Genomic DNA, 21,230 nt, shown 5'->3' with positions numbered 1-21,230 from the left:
AAAGAAGCTCAGACTTAAAACAGGTGCGATGCAGAAGTTCCGCAGCTGGCATCACCGTTTGGTTATCTTTTTTTAAAGCTGGCGAGCAGTCCCCGGTGGCTGCTTTGAAGCTTGCAGGTGGGCGGCTGGGCGGGAAGCTGTCCAACCCTTTCCTCTTGTGCCTCTTCCATGATTTAAAGTACCCTCTGAGGGTTTTTTTTATGGGAGGGGGGATCCAGTGCAGGCACCTGCCTGGTTGTAGGAGCATTTTAAACTGTGCAAGAGGCATAGCAGGAAGGGGTTAAACACCTTCTCCACCAGCAACCCCTCCCTGGTCTTCAAAGCAGCCCTAGAGCTGCTAATTAGCTTTTTTTTTTAAATCAGAAGATCCTAATCACAGACATTTCCCAACATTCTTCATACGGTTGCCAGCTCAGAGTAGGGAAATTCCTGGAGATTTAGGGGGTGATGCCTGGGGAGGCGGGGCTTGGGGAAGGGAGGAGCTTCAGTGGGATATAATGCCATAGAGGCTGCTTTCCGAGGCAGGCATTTTCTCCGGGGGAACTGATCTTTATCACCTGGAGGTCAATTGAAATTCTGGGGCATCTTCAACCACCACCTAGAGGTTGTAAACAAAACAAAACCAGGCGTATGCCCAACCAACCGGAAGTATAGTAAACAAGCAAGGAACGATAATCTCACTTAAAGAGAAAATCATAGGATATTTATACAGTGTAATGTGCCAAGTGCATCAGGTAAATAAACTCATCTTGTAATCTCCTAAAAAGATTTCATGCAAATCCAATAAATATACACGAATACACAGGATACATGGCCACAGACAGGTAAGCTCCATGCAAACAGAGTTTAATTGTAAATTGGATCATCATATACAAAGTGGGTACACAGGCCCCCCCCGGCCGTCGATTGAGGTTTAATGTTTAGCATTACGTTGGTTGGATGTGTTGAACTTCCCTTTGTTGGGGTTTTGGTTTGGATTATTACTACGCCCTTGATAAAGTTCCATGTACGAACAAGCTAAGTTTGTTGGCTTCTCGTCGGGTCGGGGCTGGGGGGGCCTGTGTGCCCCCTTTGTATATGATGATCCAACCTTTATTTGTCTTTTTCGCCGTCCATGGTATCCGAAAAACTCTCCTCCAACACCACATTTCAAATGAATCAATTTGCTTCTTGTCAACTTTCTTCACTATCCAACTTTCACATCCATACATGGCAACGGGGAATACCATAATTTGGATTATCTCGATCTGGTAGATCAGTCCATTAAAATTTTAATGGATTGGTTGGTCGGGTCCAGTTTTAGTTACTTCAAGTTAAGGGCACACTTTTAAAACCTGGTTTTGGTTCTGGTGTGAGCCTGTAACAGGAAATGGAAAAGGAAGAATTGAAAGTAGCCCATTTGCATCCTGAAATGGTGAATTCCACGTATTGATGGTGTATCGTGTGAAAAAACACTCCCTCGCCTGTCTAGGGTTGCCAACTCTGACTTTTGGACATTCCTGGAGATTTTGGGGGAGGAGCCTGGGAAAGAGTGGGGCTTGGGCAGGAGAGAAGCCTCAGCAGGGACACGGTGCCATAGAGACGACCCTTCAAAGAGGCCGCTGTCTCTACCGGAACAGATTTCTGTCGTCTGAAGACCAGTTGTAATTCCAGGAGATCTTCAGGCCGCACCTGCAGTTTGGCAACTGTAGGCCTATCCCAAATCTGTAGGGCATCAAGTTCTAGTATCATAGAGGGAAAAGGAACTCTCCCCCACGCACCCACCCATTTTCATCATTCCGTGAACTTCTGTTATGTTCCCCACAAGCTCTTCTAAATCTAAAAGGGGTCCCCCCCCTTTGTTTCTGCATGGCTTGCCTTTCAGTCCCTGCCACACCACACGGACGGCTTATTTTGGAGAAGAAAATCGGTTAGATTATTATTTTGTGTCCCAGGAGGAGTTTGACAAGATGTTGCATATGGTAAGGGGTCAACCGGTTGTGGTTTTTGGCTTAAGGGGAAAGTACCAGGCAGCACGTCACAGATCACCAGGGGGTGGAGGTGGGGGTGGCTGATATTTTGGGGGGGCTCGAGATGGCATTGATGTGGGAGAGCCGATGGAATTCTTCATGTTGCTTACAGGCATCGACAGGGCTTTTTTTCAGCTGGAACGCAGTGGAACAGAGTTCCGGAACCTCTTGAAAATGGTCACATGGCCGGTGGCCCCACCCCCTGATCTCCAGACAGAGGGGGGTTTAGATTGCCCTCCGCGCCAGTGGCGCGGAGGGCAATCTAAACTCCCCTCTGTCTGGAGATCAGGGGGTGGGGCCACCAGCCATGTGACCATTTTCACCAAGGGTGATTTAAACTTTTAAAAACTCCCCCCTTGTTCCAGCTGACCCAAAGTGACGTCATTGGCCCTGGGAGCATGCGCGCACTTTGCTCGTGCACATGTGGTACCAGGGGCACCACCTCCCGCCAAGAATTGCCCCCTGTGCTGGCAACCCACTGAGTTCCACCACCTCTTTTCCCAGAAAAAAAGCCCTGGGCATAGACATATCTGTGCATGTAATCTTTTGCTCTCCCAGTTGCTCACATGGAGGTTACATTTAGCCTGTTGACGGGTTCTGAGCTTGTATAATCCTCTTTGAAAGCCTGTGGCAGTGCTTCCACAAACATTCATTCGTTGAATGAAATGCTACTTCCTTTTGTCTGTTCTGAATGCATTGCTCAGTGCTTTCCTTGAATGATCCTAAATTCACTTTTCATGGGAGTGGAAAGGAAAAGGAAGCTCTTCCCACTCTCAGGCTGACATGCAACTGATGAGATGTGTCAGTTTCTCTTCACATCTGGAGCTCCTGCTAAAGAAGAGAGATGCCAGTTTCCCCTTCGCACATTACTTCAGAAATACCAGAAGAAGACACGCCATACGTGTCTTTTTTTCTGGGCTTCCCTCGAACAATGAAACATCCAATTTTGGCTTGCAAGTGTCCGAAATACTTTACCTGTGTCGTCTCAGCAACTCTGTAAAGTAGATCGGCATTATTGTTCACATATTGCAAACGGTGGGTTGAGGCTGTCCATTGTACATACAGCTAAAGTAAGATTTGAACCAGGTAACATCACAGTTGCTAGGCTATGTAATTCTGTAATTGCTATGTAGAAGGGATCTAGCCACAGGATGCTGCCAGCAGGGAACAAAGGAATTTTAGCATTCTAGATCCTAGATTGTGTCAATTTTTTTTAAAAAAAGTAAATTTCCTTTGCTTTTCACAACAGTTGTATTTTATTCAATTTCAGGGGAAATTCATTGCAACTTTTAAATATAGCGGCTTTCAGTATGGTCTGGGCCGAGATACGATTGATTCTATTGCACGTGAAGGACTTGCAACCTGTACTCACTTGGAAATAGAGGTACGCGTGCCTTTTGGGAGCAGAAACTTGTCTAATCGTGCAGTGTACACATCTTGGTACCGTCATCCCCAACGGCAGCAACGTCTAACACCATCCAAATGTGTTTGCGTCATGTTGTTGTGCCATGCTTGTGTACGTAAATGGCAGAGAATGAGGCAGATGAACATGGAAGCTTTTTAGGCCCAGGCTAAATGGGATGGTGGAAAATGCATCTTATCGTCTTGTGGGCCACCTGTGCCAACCCCCATTCAAGGCAGGAAATCCAAAGACAGAGCATGGGCTAATCATAGAATCATAGGGTAGGGAGGTACCGGGAGGGTCATCTAGTCCAACCCCCTGCACAATGCAGGAAATTCGCAACTACCTCTCCTCCCCACCACACACACACAGTGACCCCTCCTCCATGCCCAGAAGATGGCAAAACACTGTCAGGATCCCTAGCCAAACTAGCCTGGTGGCAGTGGTGAGGAAGAGCCCCCTGTTTAACCGGTTACTGTTGATTGAGAGCTACACTCAGAACCAGTCTAGTGTAGTAGTTAAGCAAGTAGTTAAGCATGCCAGACTAAAATCTGGGAGACCCAGGTTCAAATTCCCACACTGTCATAGAAGCTTGCTGGGTAACCTTGGGACAGACACACATTCTCAGCCTAGCCTACCTCACAAGGCTGTTGTTGTGAGGATAAATGGAGGAGAGGAGAAGTCAGAGTATAAATGAATGAAGTGAATGGATGTAACGATTCTCCTAATGTTCAGCTGAAGTCTACCTTCCTGTGGCTCAAGACTTCTGGAGTAGCAGGGAACAAGATCTGCCCCGATTATTTTGAAAGGGGGTCTGGTGGGGGAAACAATTCAAGTGCCTAAGGGCTATACAGTGGGGAGGGGGCTTGGTTTTAGTCCCCTCCCCTTTCTTCTGGCCAGTTCTTACTTCTTTGTGATAACTTGAAGCATGCTGTGTGATTTAACCATGTTGACAAACACCCCACCGAAGCTGGACCTAAACACTCTCTGCCTTATAGGGGGTGAGAAGCCTGAAGAATTCCTACTTTGAACCTCGCTACATCCTGTTGATCCCAATGAACAAAGAAAAATATGGGGGTCACTTACGAAGGATGGGCCTTTTCAGCAGACCGGAGATCGAGGAAGCTGTCCGGAGGGTGGACATGTACAACAAAGTGAATCAAGACCTCCCAGGGTTCTTTGATGCGGTCATCAACGTAGGTGAGTCAAGATATGGGGAGGTGCCATTTGCGAGGTGGGGACATAAGGGCCTCTCCTTCTGAAGTGGAGTTTGTCCTGATGAGCACAGCAGTCCCACGATCAGCCCTATCACTGCGTTGGCTGTGTGCTGTCCTTTCCGTTACATTAATGTGGCTAAAAGTGAGTTTCCAGGACGTGTGCCAGCATCAAAGTGATCCGAGCTTGCAATGGACAAAGGATGTGAAAAGGGCTGTGTTCGGTCCCACCAGCAGCCAATAATGTTGCGACAAGGAAGCTCGTAAGTGTATCATTCAAAGCCAGTTGGGAGGTTTTGATACACCCTTCTAAGACCATTGACTTCAATGGATTTAGAAGGGCATCACTGCTTAGGATAGCACTGCCAGGCACCTTATTTTTGTGAAACTCACGAAACATTTAAAAACCCAGAGTGACTCTTCATTTTCATTCCCCAACTGAACTACCTAGAATCACCACCAAACAGGGCAAAATGTTGAATAGACAAGCCCCGTAAAGAGTTCCAAAATAAGGAGTATGTTTTGAGAAAGTAAGAAAAGGATGTGTGTATCAAATTATCATTATCATTATCATTATCATTATCATTATCATTATCATTATCATTATCATTATCATTATCATTATAATATTTCAATTTATAAACCGCCCATCCTCAGGGGCACTGGGCGGTAAACAAGTTAAAATCAATAAAAACAAGAAAACAATTCTAAAATCAACATACAATAAACAATAATGAAATAAATTAACCAGATACATTAAGGTGCAATGGTGGGGAGAACCCCCATCCCACCCCAAAGGTGGGCGGCTGACATGACACCACCCCCTACAACCACAGAATGCCTGGCGGAACAGCTCTGTCTTACGTGCCCGGTGGAACGATAATATGTCTCGCTGGGCCCGGGTCTCCATTGACAGAGCGTTCCACCAGGCTGGGGCCAGGACTGAAAAGGCCCTGGCCCTGGTTGAAGCGAGGTGGGCTTCCTTAGGGCTGGGGACCACCAGTAAACATTTATCCGCTGTTTGAAGCGGTCTCCGGGGAACATACAGGGAGAGGCAGTCCCGAAGATATGCCAGTCCCAACCCGCTCAGGGCTTTAAAGGTAAGAACCAACACCTTGAACCTGATTACTTTATTAGAAAACATCATAATGTATTCAGTCACTTTTTTTGCATTTATGTTGTATCTCTTGCTTTGTATGAATATTCCTGAAAGAAATAAAGACAATTCCTTGAAATAAAAAGAGGACGTCTAATGCAGAAGCCCACAAGTATGAAGAACTAAAATAAAACATGCCAGGTTGGAGGCAACATTTCTTCATGATGCTTAGAAATGGCTAAGCCAAGATCCCACATTGGCTTTTGGAGTCAAACTCTAGGGAGTCTGGGGGGGAAATAAAGGTTGTTGCAGAGAGAAATAAATAAAAAGCAGGCATTTGTCACTTTGCATGTGTAATCGCTTCTGTTCATGAACAGGAGTGACGCAAAGAATAAGCATTTTGAAAATTCAGTGCGGCGAGTAATGCGGAATTTAAAGGAATGTCTCACTCCCCCGTTCAGATGACATGATTAGCCAAGAAACTGGAAAATAGAGATGGGCAGTTAGAAGGAAGAGCATAAAGAGAAAATTTAGGGGGAGGGAGGAGAGCAGTTGAACATACATTTTTTTTAAAAGAGAGATGCGTGTTTGATACTTGCAAGCTGATGGGACAAAAGTGAAGGTTTTAAATGAGTGTGTACTAGCATGAACTTCAACAATAAGGATTCTCAGCTGGGTTTGGCTGGAAAAAATAACGAAGCTGAAGTTGGTTCCCAGTTCCCAGTTCCTTATTCGCAGTTCCCTGTTCCTTATTCGCAGTTCCCAGTTCCTTATTTGCAGTTTCCAGTTCTTTATTCACAGAGCAAAACACAAATATTGGGGGAAGTTGAAAAGTTCTGTACCCCAAAATAAAGACTGTAGGAGCACGTATCATACATCTCCATATTCAGCAGACTCTCCTCTTTAAGTGGACATATACTGGGTCCTCCTACAAAGCCCAGTTCTTGAGTTAATAGCTTCAAAGTAGGGTAATACATACAAGCCCTCTATACCCCCCAAAGAACCTTGGATGGTCCCAAATCACACAGCCCTAGACTCACTAGAATGTCCCCTACAACCAGACTGGTGCTAGTGCCCATCCAAACACTGATTCTGGAGCTAGGATCTCCTGTTTGGGCTGCCTCCCACAAGCCAGTGTTGAGAACAGCTGCGAATAAGGAACTGAAATATGGAGGTGTATGATATGTTCTCCTACAGTCTTTATTTTGGGGTACAGAGCTTTTCAACTTCCCCCAATACTTGTGTTTTGCTCTGCAAATAAAGAACTAGGAACTGGGAATAAGGAACTGGGAACTAACTTCAGCTTCGTGGAAAAATATCAGGAGCTTTTAAAAGGCTGCATGACGGGCACAAATATCACCAGAGCAACCTACCTACAACCCATAACAAACATCTGATGAGGTGAGCTCTAGTCCACCAAAGCTTATGCTAGAACTAAAACTCATTAGTTGTGAATCTGCCAATAACACTGGTTTTTCGGCTAACTGGGCTGCTCTGGTGTGGGGGAGATTGTACCAGTTGCGGTTCTGTTCGTCCCATAGATCTTAAAGGTTGTTGCAGAGACAAAGATATAAAAAGCAAGCGTTTGTCACTTTGTACTGTCACCCCCCATATTTCCGTGTCCCCAAAGCTCAGACCTTGGAAATCTAGTTGGCCTTTAAAGTGTTATTGGACCCAGATCTTACTTTTGGGGTACAGGACCTGATGCTTGCAAAGCTCTATGACAAAAACAACTCTGCAAGTAAACTCCTATGATGGGAAGAAATCCAGCAGGCACAGCCTTTCTCATTGTTCAACCTGTTGAATTTCTTCCTGTCAAAAGTTATTGGAAAACACAGGAGCCAGGGTGGGGGATTGAGGTCTGAATGTGTCTAGCTTCTTTTAGATTTCCTTTCAATTGTAGGCATGATTATTTCAAAGCACATCAACAAGCGAGAGAGAGGCCCTTTCTTGCATGGTTTTTTACAGGTTTTTAATGAGAATTCCTAGGTATTTTTTTATTGCTCTTGCTTTGTACTTTGGAGATTTCTGTGACCTGCAATCAGGAGTCACCAAGCCGAGTAGAGAAATATTGAACCTCCACTCCACATAAATGGCTGCTACTGCTGGGGGATGGGTGGGGTGAGAACATCTGGATTGTGATGATGTCATCCTCGCTCAACTTTGGTCCCAGGAAAAATCAAAAACCAAGAGGCATGTAGTAGCTTTTACGAGAACCATCCTAAATAATCCCAAACAGTGAGCCAACGTTCGTCAGAGTGGATTTATTTAAGAGATGATTTAGGCTGTGTTTTTAGGGCTCCTTTTCAAGACATTCGCTTACTCCTGTTTTATATTTTCAACTGCAGACTGCCATTTTTCTTCTTCCCAGAAAGCTAATGGTGCAATTTGATACCAGCAACAGCTGATCTATTCAAGTCTGCCCGTGCAGGATGCAGACAAGAAGCTTTAAGACTAGGATGCAAAATATCTTTTTTTCCCCCTCTCCTCCGCCCAAAATACCAAGCCTTATTAAGAGATCTTGAGAACTTGAACGCTTGCCATGGTTTTATCTTTCTTGGCCCTAATAAAATGTATCTGTTGGCCTCTGTTTTTGGATCACTCAGTGAGAGCCAAGCTACAAGTGACGCCTGACACAGGTTGGACACTTGTCAGCTTACCTCAAGTTTTGATGGGAAATGTAGGCATCCTGGTCTTGCAGCTGTAATGGAGAGCCAAGCTGTAAAACCAGGACGCCTACATTTCCCATCAAAACTTGAGGGAAGCTGACAAGTGTCCAACCTGTGTCAGGCAGCACTTGTAGCTTGGCTCTGAGTTTCACTAAATGTTACAGAGAAGAGAAAAGAATTAGACCTGAGGCTGCCACTTTTGAGGCAGTCCCATGTTACCTAACCCGGCAGTGTCCCTCGCTTATTTGCTTTTTCACTCTTTTCCCCTCACATTTAGATGACCATGACGAAGCGTTCACCAAGCTAACCCGCCTCATCGAGGAATTCCTAGGGCTAGTAAAGCCTACAGAGTCGGAAGTGACAATTCCAAAATCAGATACCAAAGTCGATCCAGGTACCGTGCTTGATATTGCAGACGTCCTTTGTGAGCTGCCAGCCAGTTTGTTTATAGGGGGTGAAAGTTACTCCTTAGAAGTTTTGGATGTCTTTGAAAGATGGGGCCACATACTTAATTTTAGACTGGGCCTTTTATACAGATTTGTATAAATTGCTTCTATACATTATGGAACAACCTATTGTGCATTACACTTAGCATCTGGCTAAATTAAAGACTAACATCCCCTAGTAGCACGACGTCAGCTGCAGTTCTGGTAGCTTTGGGCAGGAGTTGTCTTTCCCTGCAGCCAGTTATTTGGGGTGGAGAAACACACAGTGTTATGACATCACAATATGGTTAAATGTGCCTCTAAGTTACAAAGAGAGGGAAAAGAACTTGATGCAGGGCTGCCACTTTCAGCGGCAGTCCTGTATGAGCCCAAATGTCCAGCTATCGACTTTGGAATATCTCCAAAACATTTGATTCTCATTAAGCAGAGGGATGTCAATTGCAATGACTTGTCAACATATCATTCTTACTGCAGGCCCAAATCTCTCCCTAATGTTAGAGGCACGACCTCACACAGGACTTAGGAGGTCAACACCAGGGAATGGGGCATTTCTTGATGGCTTTGCACCTTTTGTATTCCAGCTGATCCCGCCAGTTAAAAAAGCTGTAGGGAAGGATCATGGCTTGAATGATAAAGCACCTATTCTGTCTACACAGAAGGTCCTGGGTTCAGGCCCCGGTATCTCCAGTTAAAAGGCGAAAGGCCTTTTCCTGAGATTCTGGCAAGCTGCTGCCAGTCAGAGTAGACCCTGTTGACAGCATCAAGAGCCAGACGCAGCATGATGCGGGCAAATGAGCACTTCGTCATGCTGGTCCCTTGGGATCTTCAGGAGAGGCCAGTATGAAAATCTTGAACACGTGGTTGAACTCTGTGGTGGAGCAGAGCAGGGTCTGTACAAAAGTAGGACCCAGTCTCTGAAACGTGTAGGGCTGCCAAGCTCTGGTTCAGGTGGGGAATTCCCTGCCCCCGATTACCATTAAATCTGGCGTCATGAGAGTGATGATGTCACTTCTGGAGGAAGCCCGGAAGTGATGACGGTAGCTCTAGGAATCTGAGGTTCCTAGATCTATCATCATTGCTTCCAGGTTTTGCCCAGAAGTGACATCATCATGCTCATGACCCCATCCCCACTATATCTCCAGCCCCATCCTTCCCGCCAGTTGCCAGGTTCAGCCTGACAACCCTAGAAAGGGGAGGGAGAGCAGGCAGGCATTGCCTCCTCATCCATGACTGATCCCAGCCGGGTGAAGGTGGGGGGCTGAAATTGCCACCTGCTCCGCTCCTGATCCCAGCTGAGTGAAGGCAGGGGCAGGCATTGCCTCCTGCTCTGTGCCTGATCACGGCAAGGGGGGTGGGCATTGCCACCTGCTTTGCTCCTGATCCCGGCTGGGTGAAGGGGGGGCAAGCGTTGCCACCTGCTCCACTCCTGATCCCAGCTGGGTGAAAGTGGGGAGCGGGCATTGCCACCTGCTCTGCGCCTGATCCCAGCTGGGTGAAGGTGGGTGGGTGTGTCAGGCATTGCTGCCTGCTCTGCACCTGATTCCAGCCTGGGCTTCCTTCCGCAGCACGCTCTCTGGAGAGACGTGTTGCCTTATCTGGGCATCCCTCCGCCTTCTGGAGGCGCACCAGGGTAGGAAGTGAGTTGTCAGGAACACGCTTGCTCTTTTATATAGTAGGATAAATGGAAAGAAAGAGATCTCTCCATCTGATACCATTTTTAGGCTTGGTTACTACCTTTCTTTGAGGCCCGCATCCCCTGAGTGTAAGGCAGGCTCAACAGAAAGTTGTCTTCAATGGCGGCCTTCAGGCACTTGAACCCAAAATTTACGAAGGCCTCAAAAGTTTTTTCAATCCAAAACTGCAGAGAGCAAAGGGACAGAGCCCTGCAGGCAAAATATCAGCGGCCTCGTCTTTGTCTGCTCTGCAATAAACCATCTAATGTTCCTTGAAGGGACTCATAATGGCCTCGATCATATTGCCACCCCGCCAGTTTGTGCTTCTTGGCAACTTCATTAAGAGCGCTTTGAATTTGGGCAACGCCGCTGCCTATAAAAGTAACTTTAAAAATTTGCCATGCTTCATTAAATTCATTTAGTGCTTCATTTGTAGGTGTTTCAGATAAATGTAACGATCCTGTCTTAGGAGAGATTGCCTCTCTCTTTGTGGACAAGGCAGCTTCTTTAAAAAAAAAAGTCTTGCCTCAAGGTTGAGTCTTAATATGAACATTTGCAATAATACTGTAATAGAGAAGGATTAGCAGTGCAATATAATGGTAGGTTGTTAATATCTTTTCCCCCTTCTTTAATGAGCAAACATTCAAAGGCTTCTGTTAAAAGGACAACGAAGAGGTACTGGAGAAGGGTGGAAATGGAGATTGAAGCTGGAGACAAAATAGTCTCTTCCCAGAGCGTTGAAGGGGGCATGGTGGGATGAACATTACCCCGGTTGGGCTCAGCCCTCACACATTTTAGTGCTTCCGGTGAAAAATCTAAATGGTATTTCCACCGACTAATTAACAGTGTACTGTATATTAATTGGCTGGGGATTCCAGTGTTGATAGCTGCCCCACCAAGACTCTTTAATTTATATAGCTTGCTGGACAAGCCCCATTGAAAAGTTGGAGAGCTTAATGCTGTACTGGGCCTATGATGGGTCAAATTTCTCTCATCTCTTATATCGGTGCCCTTAACGGCATACCACGTCTGCCATCCGGAGAGCCAGTTTGGTGTGGTGGTTAAGAGCACGGGACTCTAATCTGGAGAGCTGGGTTTGATTCCCTACTCCTTCACTTGAAGCCAGCTGGGGGACCTTGGGTCAGTCACAGCTCTCTCAGAGCCCTCTCAGCCCTACCCACCTCACAGGGTGATTGTTGTGGAGATAATGGTAACATATGGTTGTTGTGGGTTTTCCGGGCTGTATTGCCGTGGTCTTGGCATTGTAGTTCCTGACGTTTCGCCAGCAGCTGTGGCTGGCATCTTCAGAGGTGTAGCACCAAAAGACAGAGATCTCTCAGTGTCACAGTGCCCACAACAAACCCACAACAACCATCATTCTCCGGCCGTGAAAGTCTTCGACAATACAATGGTAACATACTTTGTAAACAGCTCTGAGTCGGCATTAAGTTGTCCCGAAGCGTGGTATATAAATTGAATGTTGTTGTTGTTACTTATTATTATTTATCATTATTTATCATTATTTATCATTATTTATAATTATTTATCATCATCATCATTATTAATATTATTATTTGTTGTTGTTATTAACCCAAGGTAACTGCTTCAATTTATCTCCACAGAGGTTTGCCTTTGGTCACCGTGCAAACACTTCTTCTGTCATTTTCCTCCTGTTTCTGACCAAAAAGGTTTGGTTGGTTTTTCAAGCACTACAAAAACCTGCCAACTCTGTTGGACCAGTGACAAAAGGAGGAAGTGATTATTACATAACACCCAAAGCTACCATTGCACCAGCTCTGAAGAACTAATGTCTACGGCCTGTCTTTTATTCAAATGCCATTGGGCAGATTTCCTTCATAAGCCACACTGAAACTAATCAGAGAGGCCCAAGAGCCTGACGTTGCTCATACACAGTTCCATCCCGTTGGAGAATATGATGGGGAACTTCCTGAGGAAACATGGCCTAAACGTAAAAGTCTTTGTGGAGATAGCTCACAGGGACGACTGCAGTTGGAGGACAGCAGGATTTTAGTTCAGTGGCACCTTAGAGACCAACAAGATTTTCAGGGTGTAAGCTTTTGAGAGTCAGAGCTCCCTTCTTCAGACAAGAGTAAGAATGGAGATCCCTGGGCCTTATTATGAGTGGGTGTTACAAGGGAGGACATCAGGCTGCAACTTGATTGGAGCAGAAATTAGCATCTGTAGTGAGATAAGAACCCCAAGTTACTGTTCAGACCCAGGGGATCCATTGTTCTGAATGTGTGAATAAACTCCATTTCAGCAGCCTCCTGTTGTATTCATAGAATCATAGAATCATAGAGTTGGAAGGGGCCATACAGACCATCTAGTCCAACCCCCTGCCCAGTGCAGGATCAGCCTAAAGCATCTCTGACAAGTATTCATCCAGCCTCTTCTTGAAAACTGCCAGTGAGGGGGAGCTCACCACCTCCCTAAGCAGCTGATTCCACCTTTGAACTACTCTGACCGTGAAAAAGTTTTTCCTAATATCCAGCCGGTATTTTTCTGCATGTAATTTAAGCCCGTTGCTTCGGGTCCTACCCGCTGCTGCCAACGGGAACAGCTCCTTGCCCTCCTCCAAATGACAGCCTTTCAGATAGTTAAAGAGAGCAATCATGTCCCCCCTCAACCTCCTCTTCTCCAAACTAAACATTCCCAAGGCCCTCAGCCTTCCCTCGTAGGGCTCAGTCTCCAGACCCCTGATCATCCTCGTCGCTCTCGATTTTGTCCACATCCTTTTTGAAGTGAGGCCTCCAGAACTGCACACAGTACTCCTCTTGGAGTTTCTCTGTTTGAGAACAGCCACTTTTAAGTCAGCAATGAACTGCCCTGGAAGATTAAAATGTTCTCCCGCTGGTTTTTGAGTGCTGTGATTCTTAATGTCAGATTTCTGTCCATTTATTCTTTTGCTTAGGGACTGACCAATGTAGAGAGCAGAAGGGCATTGCTGGTCCTTGATAGCATACGTAACGTTGGAAGATAAACATGTGAACGATCCTGAGGTGGTGTCACTGGTGTTGTTAGGTGCTGTGAGCACACTGTCAGAGTCAGGGCTCTTTTTCTGGGAAAAGAGGTGGTGGAACTCAGCGGGTTGCCAGTACAGGGGGCAACTCTTGGTGGGAGGTGGTGCCCCTGGTACCACATGGGCGCGTGCAAAGTGTGTGCATGCTCCAGGACCAATGACGTCATTTTGGATCAGCTGGAACGGGGGAGTTTTTAAATTGCCCTTGGCGAAAATGGTCACATGGCTGGTGACCCCACCCCCTGATCTCCAGACAGAGGGGAGTTTAGATTGCCCTCCACGCCAAGGCAATCTCAACTCCCCTCTGTCTGGAGATCAGGGGGTGGGGCCACCAGCCATGTGACCATTTTCAAGAGGTTCCGGAACTCCGTTCCACTGCGTTCCAGCTGGAAAAAAAACCCCTGCATCAGAGTAAATATGGAGACAGAATTGGCATCTTTGTTTATTGCAAGCTCTAGTCCCAGAGTCCGTGTCAGTGCTGGGAAATTCATCATTATGAGTGAGAAGTTGTTTAAGGTTCGGGGGCTGCCTGTGGGCAAGAAAAGGCTTGCCTCCCAATGCTCGTAAGAGAAGAGTATCATTGTTCGGCATAGGATGCAAGTCATTGATGATGCTTTGAACGGGTTTGAGCTGAGAATTGTCTGTAAGCGCCACTTGCCTTGGTTTGCTCTTGGATTCTTTCGTTGTCCCTGTCACGTTTGCCAGGATTTCTATTAAACTAGGATAGATAGTTCGGACCTCCGACTGGCAGCAGGCCTCCAGGGTTTTCTTTAACCCTGGTTATATTTCTCTTGCTGGCCAACAGAGTGGCAGGTCAGCAGTGGGCAGTGAGGGTTGCTGTGTGGGACATCTCCCACTGTAGCAGGAGACCTGACAACCTAAACGGACAGAGGTAATGTCGAAGGCTTTCACGGCCGGAGAACGATGGTTGTTGGGGGTTTTCCGGGCTGTCTTGCCGTGGTCTTGGCATTGTAGTTCCTGACGTTTCGCCAGCAGCTGTGGCTGGCATCTTCAGAGGTGTAGCACCAAAAGACAGAGATCTCTCAGTGTCACAGTGACACTGAGATATCTCTGTCTTTTGGTGAGAGACACTGAGATATCTCTGTCTTTTGGTGAGAGACACTGAGAGATCTCTGTCTTTTGGTGCTACACCTCTGAAGATGCCAGCCACAGCTGCTGGCGAAACGTCAGGAACTACAATGCCAAGACCACGGCAAGACAGCCCGGAAAACCCCCAACAACCATCGGACAGAGGTAATTCTTCATAACTCCGGCTTACTTCGCTTTTAACATGCCGATACTCTGGAATAAACACCTCAGATCCACAATGGGAACACAAATGATGAATGGACCACAGAGATTTTTGTTGGGCTAGTGAAAACATTAACCTCATTTATCAGCCTGGGCAACATTATTTGCTCTTTCTTAGCTCCTGAAAAAACAACAGACAAGAAAACGGCAACCAACGTCAAGGGCAATGAGGTCGTAGCCCAGGCATCTCCCGCCAATGAATTCTTGGACTCCTCGGCCAGAAATTACGCTGCCAGAATATCGGCCAAACTTTCAGAACAGAAGACGCCAGTGGTGAGTGGAGCGGAGGGGGAAATTGTTCCCAAGATTAATCCATGCTTAAAGTGGGGTTTGGATTGAGGTCGATGATTTTACATTCCTTTTTAATATTGTTGTAACCTGCCTTGAGCCAGTTGATCAGAAAAAGTGACCTTAAAAAAAAAGGTGACCGGCAACAGGACTGGGTGTTTCGTCGGCTGGACTTCTTCAGGGGCGGTTTAAGGGATCAACTCATGAGTCAATCCATACAGCATGCTCTTCTCATACAGTGCAATGGGTCTCTCTAGTGGCGGATACCAAAGAAGTCCCTGAAGAAGTCCTGCCGACGAAACACCAAGTCCTGTTGCCGGCCCTGTGTTGGGCGGAAGGGTTCCTTGCCCTAGAGGGCAGTCTGGCTTTCTGGCATCACCTACAGAAGGAAATAAGATGTATTGTCGAAGGCTTTCACGGCCGGAGAACGATGGTTGTTGTGGGTTTTCCGGGCTGTATTGCCGTGGTCTTGGCATTGTAGTTCCTGACGTTTCGCCAGCAGCTGTGGCTGGCATCTTCAGAGGTGTAGCACCAAAAGACAGAGATCTTACAGGATGACTCAGCCCAAACCCACCTTCCTGAGTAGATATAAATTACCTGCCAACAAGACAGAGACTGTGACACTGAGAGATCTCTGTCTTTTGGTGCTACACCTCTGAAGATGCCAGCCACAGCTGCTGGCGAAACGTCAGGAACTACAATGCCAAGACCACGGCAATACAGCCCGGAAAACCCACAACAACCATTGAAATAGATAAGACTTTCTATACTCATTTTGACTTTTGTGGATACTTACCTTGGACATTTACTGTCTGGATGGTCTTCTCACATCTTCCTCTCAGCTGCTTTGAAAGAAAAAGGATAAAACAGATATTAGATTTTCAGTAAAGACTGTACCCTTTTGCAGCTGGCAATATCTGGTTTGGCGGTTTCGTATTGTTTACATAGCATGATCTGGGCCGTTTCCACACTACTCACCTTCATGCGGAACGCTGCGGAACGTCGCAAAAAAAACTGCGGAAGATAGCATCTTCTTGCGCAAGTTTTGCACGACATCACACAAAACTCACGCAAGAAGGTCCTATCTTCCGCGGGTTTTTTGCGACGTTCCGCAGCGTTCCGGATGAAGGTGAGTAGTGTGGAAACGGCCCTGTATTTATCTGTATTTGTAAGCACTTTCATACTTATTTATGAATTCATTTAATTAGAGCATTGATTACTTTAAATATATTAGAAAACACTATTTATATACATATTTATTACTTGACTGTTTTTCCTCCTCCTATTGTGGTTTCCCACCCTTTTTTTGGTTTAAAGGGTAGCAGCAAGCCCTCTAGCAGGCATAGATAACTGGCAATGTCACTCACCTGTTTATTTCCAGGTTCAGTTCCCATGTGCCAGCTCTTACCTTTAAAGCTCAAGAGTCTGGGACCAAGGGACCAGAAGGGCTGCCTGCCCCCATATGAGTCTATGCAAGTTACAAGATTATTTTCCAAGGTCTAGCCTCGGGTGAGGTATGGGACCACGAAGGACAGGGCCTTTTCAGTTGTAGCACCTCAGGTGTGGACTGTCTTCCCTCCTAACCAAATCCGAGCCTTTGGTGCCAGGCTGATGCGTTTTGGTTTTCCCAAGCATTAAATGTTGATCTAATGATCTGTTTATTGAGTTATAAAACTTACTGGATGTATCGTCCTACTTGAACTGCTGCTGTTTTTGGTTTACATGTTAACACTGCCACTTGTTTGGCATTGTGCTCCTTTTGTGGTTTTATATGGTCACATAGGCTTTAACAGTTTTAGTGTGATTTCCTTTGGAAACTACCTCGGACCTATCCCAGAGATATACCAAAATGGATTTTAAAGGCATGGTATGCCCTTCTCCTGTGCCTTAAAAAGCAGCCTGGCACGCAAAGGCGGAGATAGTGACTTTTCCCCTGGCACGGAGATAACACAATATGAAAAGCATCTTGCACAATTTTTGCAGGTCAGGAAGCAGTTAAAAGAACCAGCGCACAGGCCACGACTGGAGCATCGCTCCTTTGTATTTCCTCCCCCCTCTCTCAGTATTAATGAAAGCCGTTTGCTAAGCGATGGGTAGCAGGCAGGCTTCTGGCTTTCCCTCTCCACCTGGAGTCGTAACTCCAGACATCAGAAAGTAGGACTAGATTTACTTAGCGAGAAGGCAGGCTGGGAATAACTCCACAGCTGCCAGGCCTGCTGTACTGAAACTCAGCATTATGACTTCATAATTCTAGATTTTTTCCCTAAAGCTTCCCTCAGATTTATCTCCCTGGCATACACACACACTTGTACGCACACATGCACACACACACACAGACAGAGAATTCTCAACCAGAGTTTTAAAGGCATTGGGTTCAGAACCTGAGTTTATCTCAAGAGCAAGCAAGTTTTTCAACCTGAAGGCCCCACTTGAGTCTCTGCCCACGTTTGAGGGCTCCATATTACATGCCAGCTAGGGTTACCGGGTCCCCTGACTCTCCAGGTGGGAGGCAGGAGACCTGGCACTCACCTTTTCAGGCGTGCACGCTCCTGGGCTGCGTGATGATATCATTTTTGGGAAGTGACAGCATCATGCGAGCCTCGTGCTGCCCCTGTCCCTGGCAGTTAGATCCCTTCGTTCTCCACAGCAAACACTCAGGTGAATTGGTCGAAGTAACTTTTATTAGAGATCCATCAGTTCAGGTTGCTCAGACAGTCGAATTGGCAGACGTGACGTGTTAAGGGAAAGCATGGTTAGATAGAGGGTAAAAATCCCACCCCCAGGTTAGAAGCCCGTTGAAATTCTGGTGCGAACGCCAGAGACAAAAAGTATCACAGTTTAGACTATCGTAGGCAACAATAGCGTATGAAATCATCCCCGTTCCCAGAGAAGATACAATTCAGACTGGCCGCAGCTGGCCCCAAGGCCGTCGCCTGGAGAAGCGGAAGGGTTTAACTTCAAAGTAGAGATGAGGCACTGAACTACTAATTAACAGGCATTGCATGGTATTCAGAACTTTCTGTAGTGTCAGAGGATTAACAGGTAACACATAACATGGCATGTACTGCAGGCAGGCATACATGACAGAGATGTCTCCTCTCCAGCCTCCTACCGGGGGCAGGGGGAGTGTCCCCTCGTGGCCTTTGCTTTTTTGATTTGTTGTTTGCCATTGGCCACCGTGGGCCCAAATGACTACATGCGGGATTGTGCAATGTGCGCTGCTTAGGGTGGGTTGTGAAACTGCAACGGCTCTTTTTATCTACCAGTTTTAATTGTTTATTTCTATATTTTTAAATTAATGTGATCCGCTCTGAGCCTCCTTGCGGGGAAAACGGAGACTACAAATTGAATGCATAAATAAATAAAATGTTAGGAAATTCCTGGCGATTTGGGGGGTAGAGTTCAGGGGAGGGCAGGGTTTGGAGAAGGGAGGGATCTCAGCTGGGTATGATGTCGTAGAGTCCTCCTTCCCAGGCAGCCGTTTTCTCAAGGGTGACTGATTTCTGTCGACTGATTAGTTGCAGTTCTGGGAGATCTCCAGCCACCACCTGGAGGTTGGGAACCCTACTTTTTAGCAAATGGGTTGCAGATATGAAGTGCTGCTGCTACAGTAGTGCACACACAACAGTACGGATGTTTTTCTCCCCCTGCCTTTTGCTGGTGTCTCAGTGAAATTTGCCTTAGGATAGCCCAGGCAAGCCCGATCTCATCAGATCTCAGAAGCTAAGCAGGGTCAGACTTGGTCAGTAATTGGATGGGAGACCTCCAAAGATATCCAGGATCGCTATGCAGAGGTGAGCACTGGCAAACCACTTCTGTTAGTCTCTTTACCTTGAAAACCCCAGCAGGGGTCGGCATAAGTCGGCTACGATTGCACTCTCTACCACCACCTCCTGAGCTGGTGAGCACCAGCAGCAAAATCTGGAGAGGCAGGCAGGAACAGGGCTTGGCTCTGAGTCTCTCTACACGAGATATCAATACGTGAAGAACACGTGTCGGGAGATGCAATGTTAGCCGGGAAGGGTAGTTTAAAATGACAGAGCCGGCGGCAGGGCAAAGGCTTTGTTATACACTGGAGCTGTGTGAAGGGTTTGTGAAATACCAGAAGGGAAACTTCAGCCCATTAGAACCTCTCCAGGTCCAAGCCCGGCTCTGGAAGGCAACTCCAGCCCATTTCCATTCCTCACTGCCCTCTGGTTGCCATCCCACACAGTTTTAGACTGGAGAGGTGAAATTGACAGAACCTTCAGGGAGGCAAAGATGAAATTGACAAACCCTCTGAGGAGCAATCTCTGCTGGCTCTATCTTTTAAAACTACCCTTCCTGGCTAACATTGTGCCACCCTAAACTTGACGAACATTCACCAAGGCATCTCGTGTAGAGAGATTCTACGTGAATCTAGCCCAGAATCTCAAACTTCTGCTGGCGGTTCCGCTGGCCACCTGTGAGCTGAACAAACTCAGCTTGTTTCTTTGCAAAGCACTTTTCTCATTCTTGGGATTCCTCTGCATCTTTTTCCTGACTTGTCCTTGGATTGTGGTACCCAGAACTGTCCCCTTTACAAAGGCTGAAGAAACCAGAAGCACCACTTACAACAGCGTCCTTGAGCCTGCGTGCTGCCACCACCCCTCTGTTATCTTCTGTTGGGCTTGTTTCTAGCTATATATAAACTTGGCATCTTTGCTTGGAGTGCTGTTCCTTAGCCAGTTATGCCTCCTGCTTTTCCCATAACTCTATTAGCAGATAGCTGACGAAGCATTCTTCACGTGTCACGAAGAACAGGCCAAACAGATGGATACAGAGAGAGAGGCACGAAGCTAGTTTTTGCTGATTTAGAGTCACAGTCAGCTGGGGCGACAGTTCCATCCAGAGAGATCAGTTAAAGATGGATCTGAGCGTCCATGCTGAGCCCCAGATTGGACTGAATCAGCACATCGTCTGCCAGCACCCCAAGCAACTAAAACCAGCTCCAGGTTAAGGGCGTTCCTTTTAATAATAATAATAACAACATTTGATTTATATATTGCCCTTCAGAACAACTTAATGCCCACTCAGAGCAGTTTACAAAGTATGTCATTATTATCCCCACAACAACAATCACCCTGTGAGGTGGGTGGGGCTGAGAGAGCTCTGAGAGAGCTGTGACTAGCCCAAGGTCACCCAGCTGGCTTCAAGTGGAGGAGTGGGGATTCAAACCCCATTCTCCAGATTAGAGTCCCATGATCTTAACCACTACACCAAACTGGCTCTCAAGTTTTTCACACTAGAATCACAGAATCAGAAAGCACCTTCCAGGCCATCTAGTCCAACTGCCCTGCTCAATTCAGGATGTTCAGGGCTAGAGCATCCCTGAGATGTAGTCATTCAACCTCCACCTGAAGGCCTCCAGCAAAGTAGACCTGCCCCCCACCCCCCGGTCCATCAGTTGGCTGCGCCATCAAACTGCTTTCACCATTACCAAGTTTCTCCAAATGGTCCGTTCGAATCTCCCCTCCTGTAACTTAAGTCCACTCAGTCTTTGCCTCTGGTGCTACAGAGAACAAATCTTCGCCTTCTTCCATGTGACAGCCCTTCAGGTATTTGACGAGCGAGGCCATATCCACCCACCAGGCTTCTGCAGGCTTTTCACTGCCTGAGATGCTGGATAGCTCCTGCCTGCCAGAGCAGACGGTCCTAGGATAAATGGACCAACGGTCTGACTCAGTATATGACTGCTTCATACATTTAACTCAGAGCCAAGCTAGAAGTGACGATCACTATGTGATCGAGTGGAGTGCAAGTGGAGCGCAAGTGAACAGGGAGGAATACATGTGAGTCTGTGTAATTCGTCCCTTCTAGCTTGGCTCTCAGATGCCACCATCTCAGGTATTCATACCATCTTTGGGCTGCCTGGTGTAACCCATTAAGGGGCAGAATTTTGAGGCGCCATTGGCCCATCACTTTTTTGGAAAACAGAGATGAAAGGGAATGTAGATTTTCAGTCCTTTATGTGGCTGACTCTACTCATAAGAAATAGGAGCAGAAAGTTTTACTGCAACGTGAAGTCTGTTGAATCTTTAGGCTGGACACTCTGGTCCCTAAG

General features: G+C 46.6%; 1 protein-coding gene across 1 annotated transcript in view; it reads left to right on the top strand.

The window, feature by feature from the left end:
* Window positions 1–21,230, top strand: part of LRGUK (leucine rich repeats and guanylate kinase domain containing) — a 99,850-nt gene that overhangs the window by 57,617 nt on the left and 21,003 nt on the right. Inside the window, exons 12-16 of the mRNA XM_054988580.1 lie at window positions 1,865–1,961; window positions 3,280–3,393; window positions 4,410–4,611; window positions 8,668–8,784; window positions 14,979–15,133. Coding sequence (XP_054844555.1) covers window positions 1,865–1,961; window positions 3,280–3,393; window positions 4,410–4,611; window positions 8,668–8,784; window positions 14,979–15,133 — 685 coding nt within the window. The remainder of the gene's footprint in view (window positions 1–1,864; window positions 1,962–3,279; window positions 3,394–4,409; window positions 4,612–8,667; window positions 8,785–14,978; window positions 15,134–21,230) is intronic.

Source organism: Eublepharis macularius, chromosome 9, assembly GCF_028583425.1.
Source record: "Eublepharis macularius isolate TG4126 chromosome 9, MPM_Emac_v1.0, whole genome shotgun sequence".
Classification (NCBI taxonomy): domain Eukaryota; kingdom Metazoa; phylum Chordata; class Lepidosauria; order Squamata; family Eublepharidae; genus Eublepharis; species Eublepharis macularius.
The sequence above is the reverse complement of the archived record's forward strand: the minus strand, read 5'-3'. Positions and strand labels throughout refer to the sequence as shown.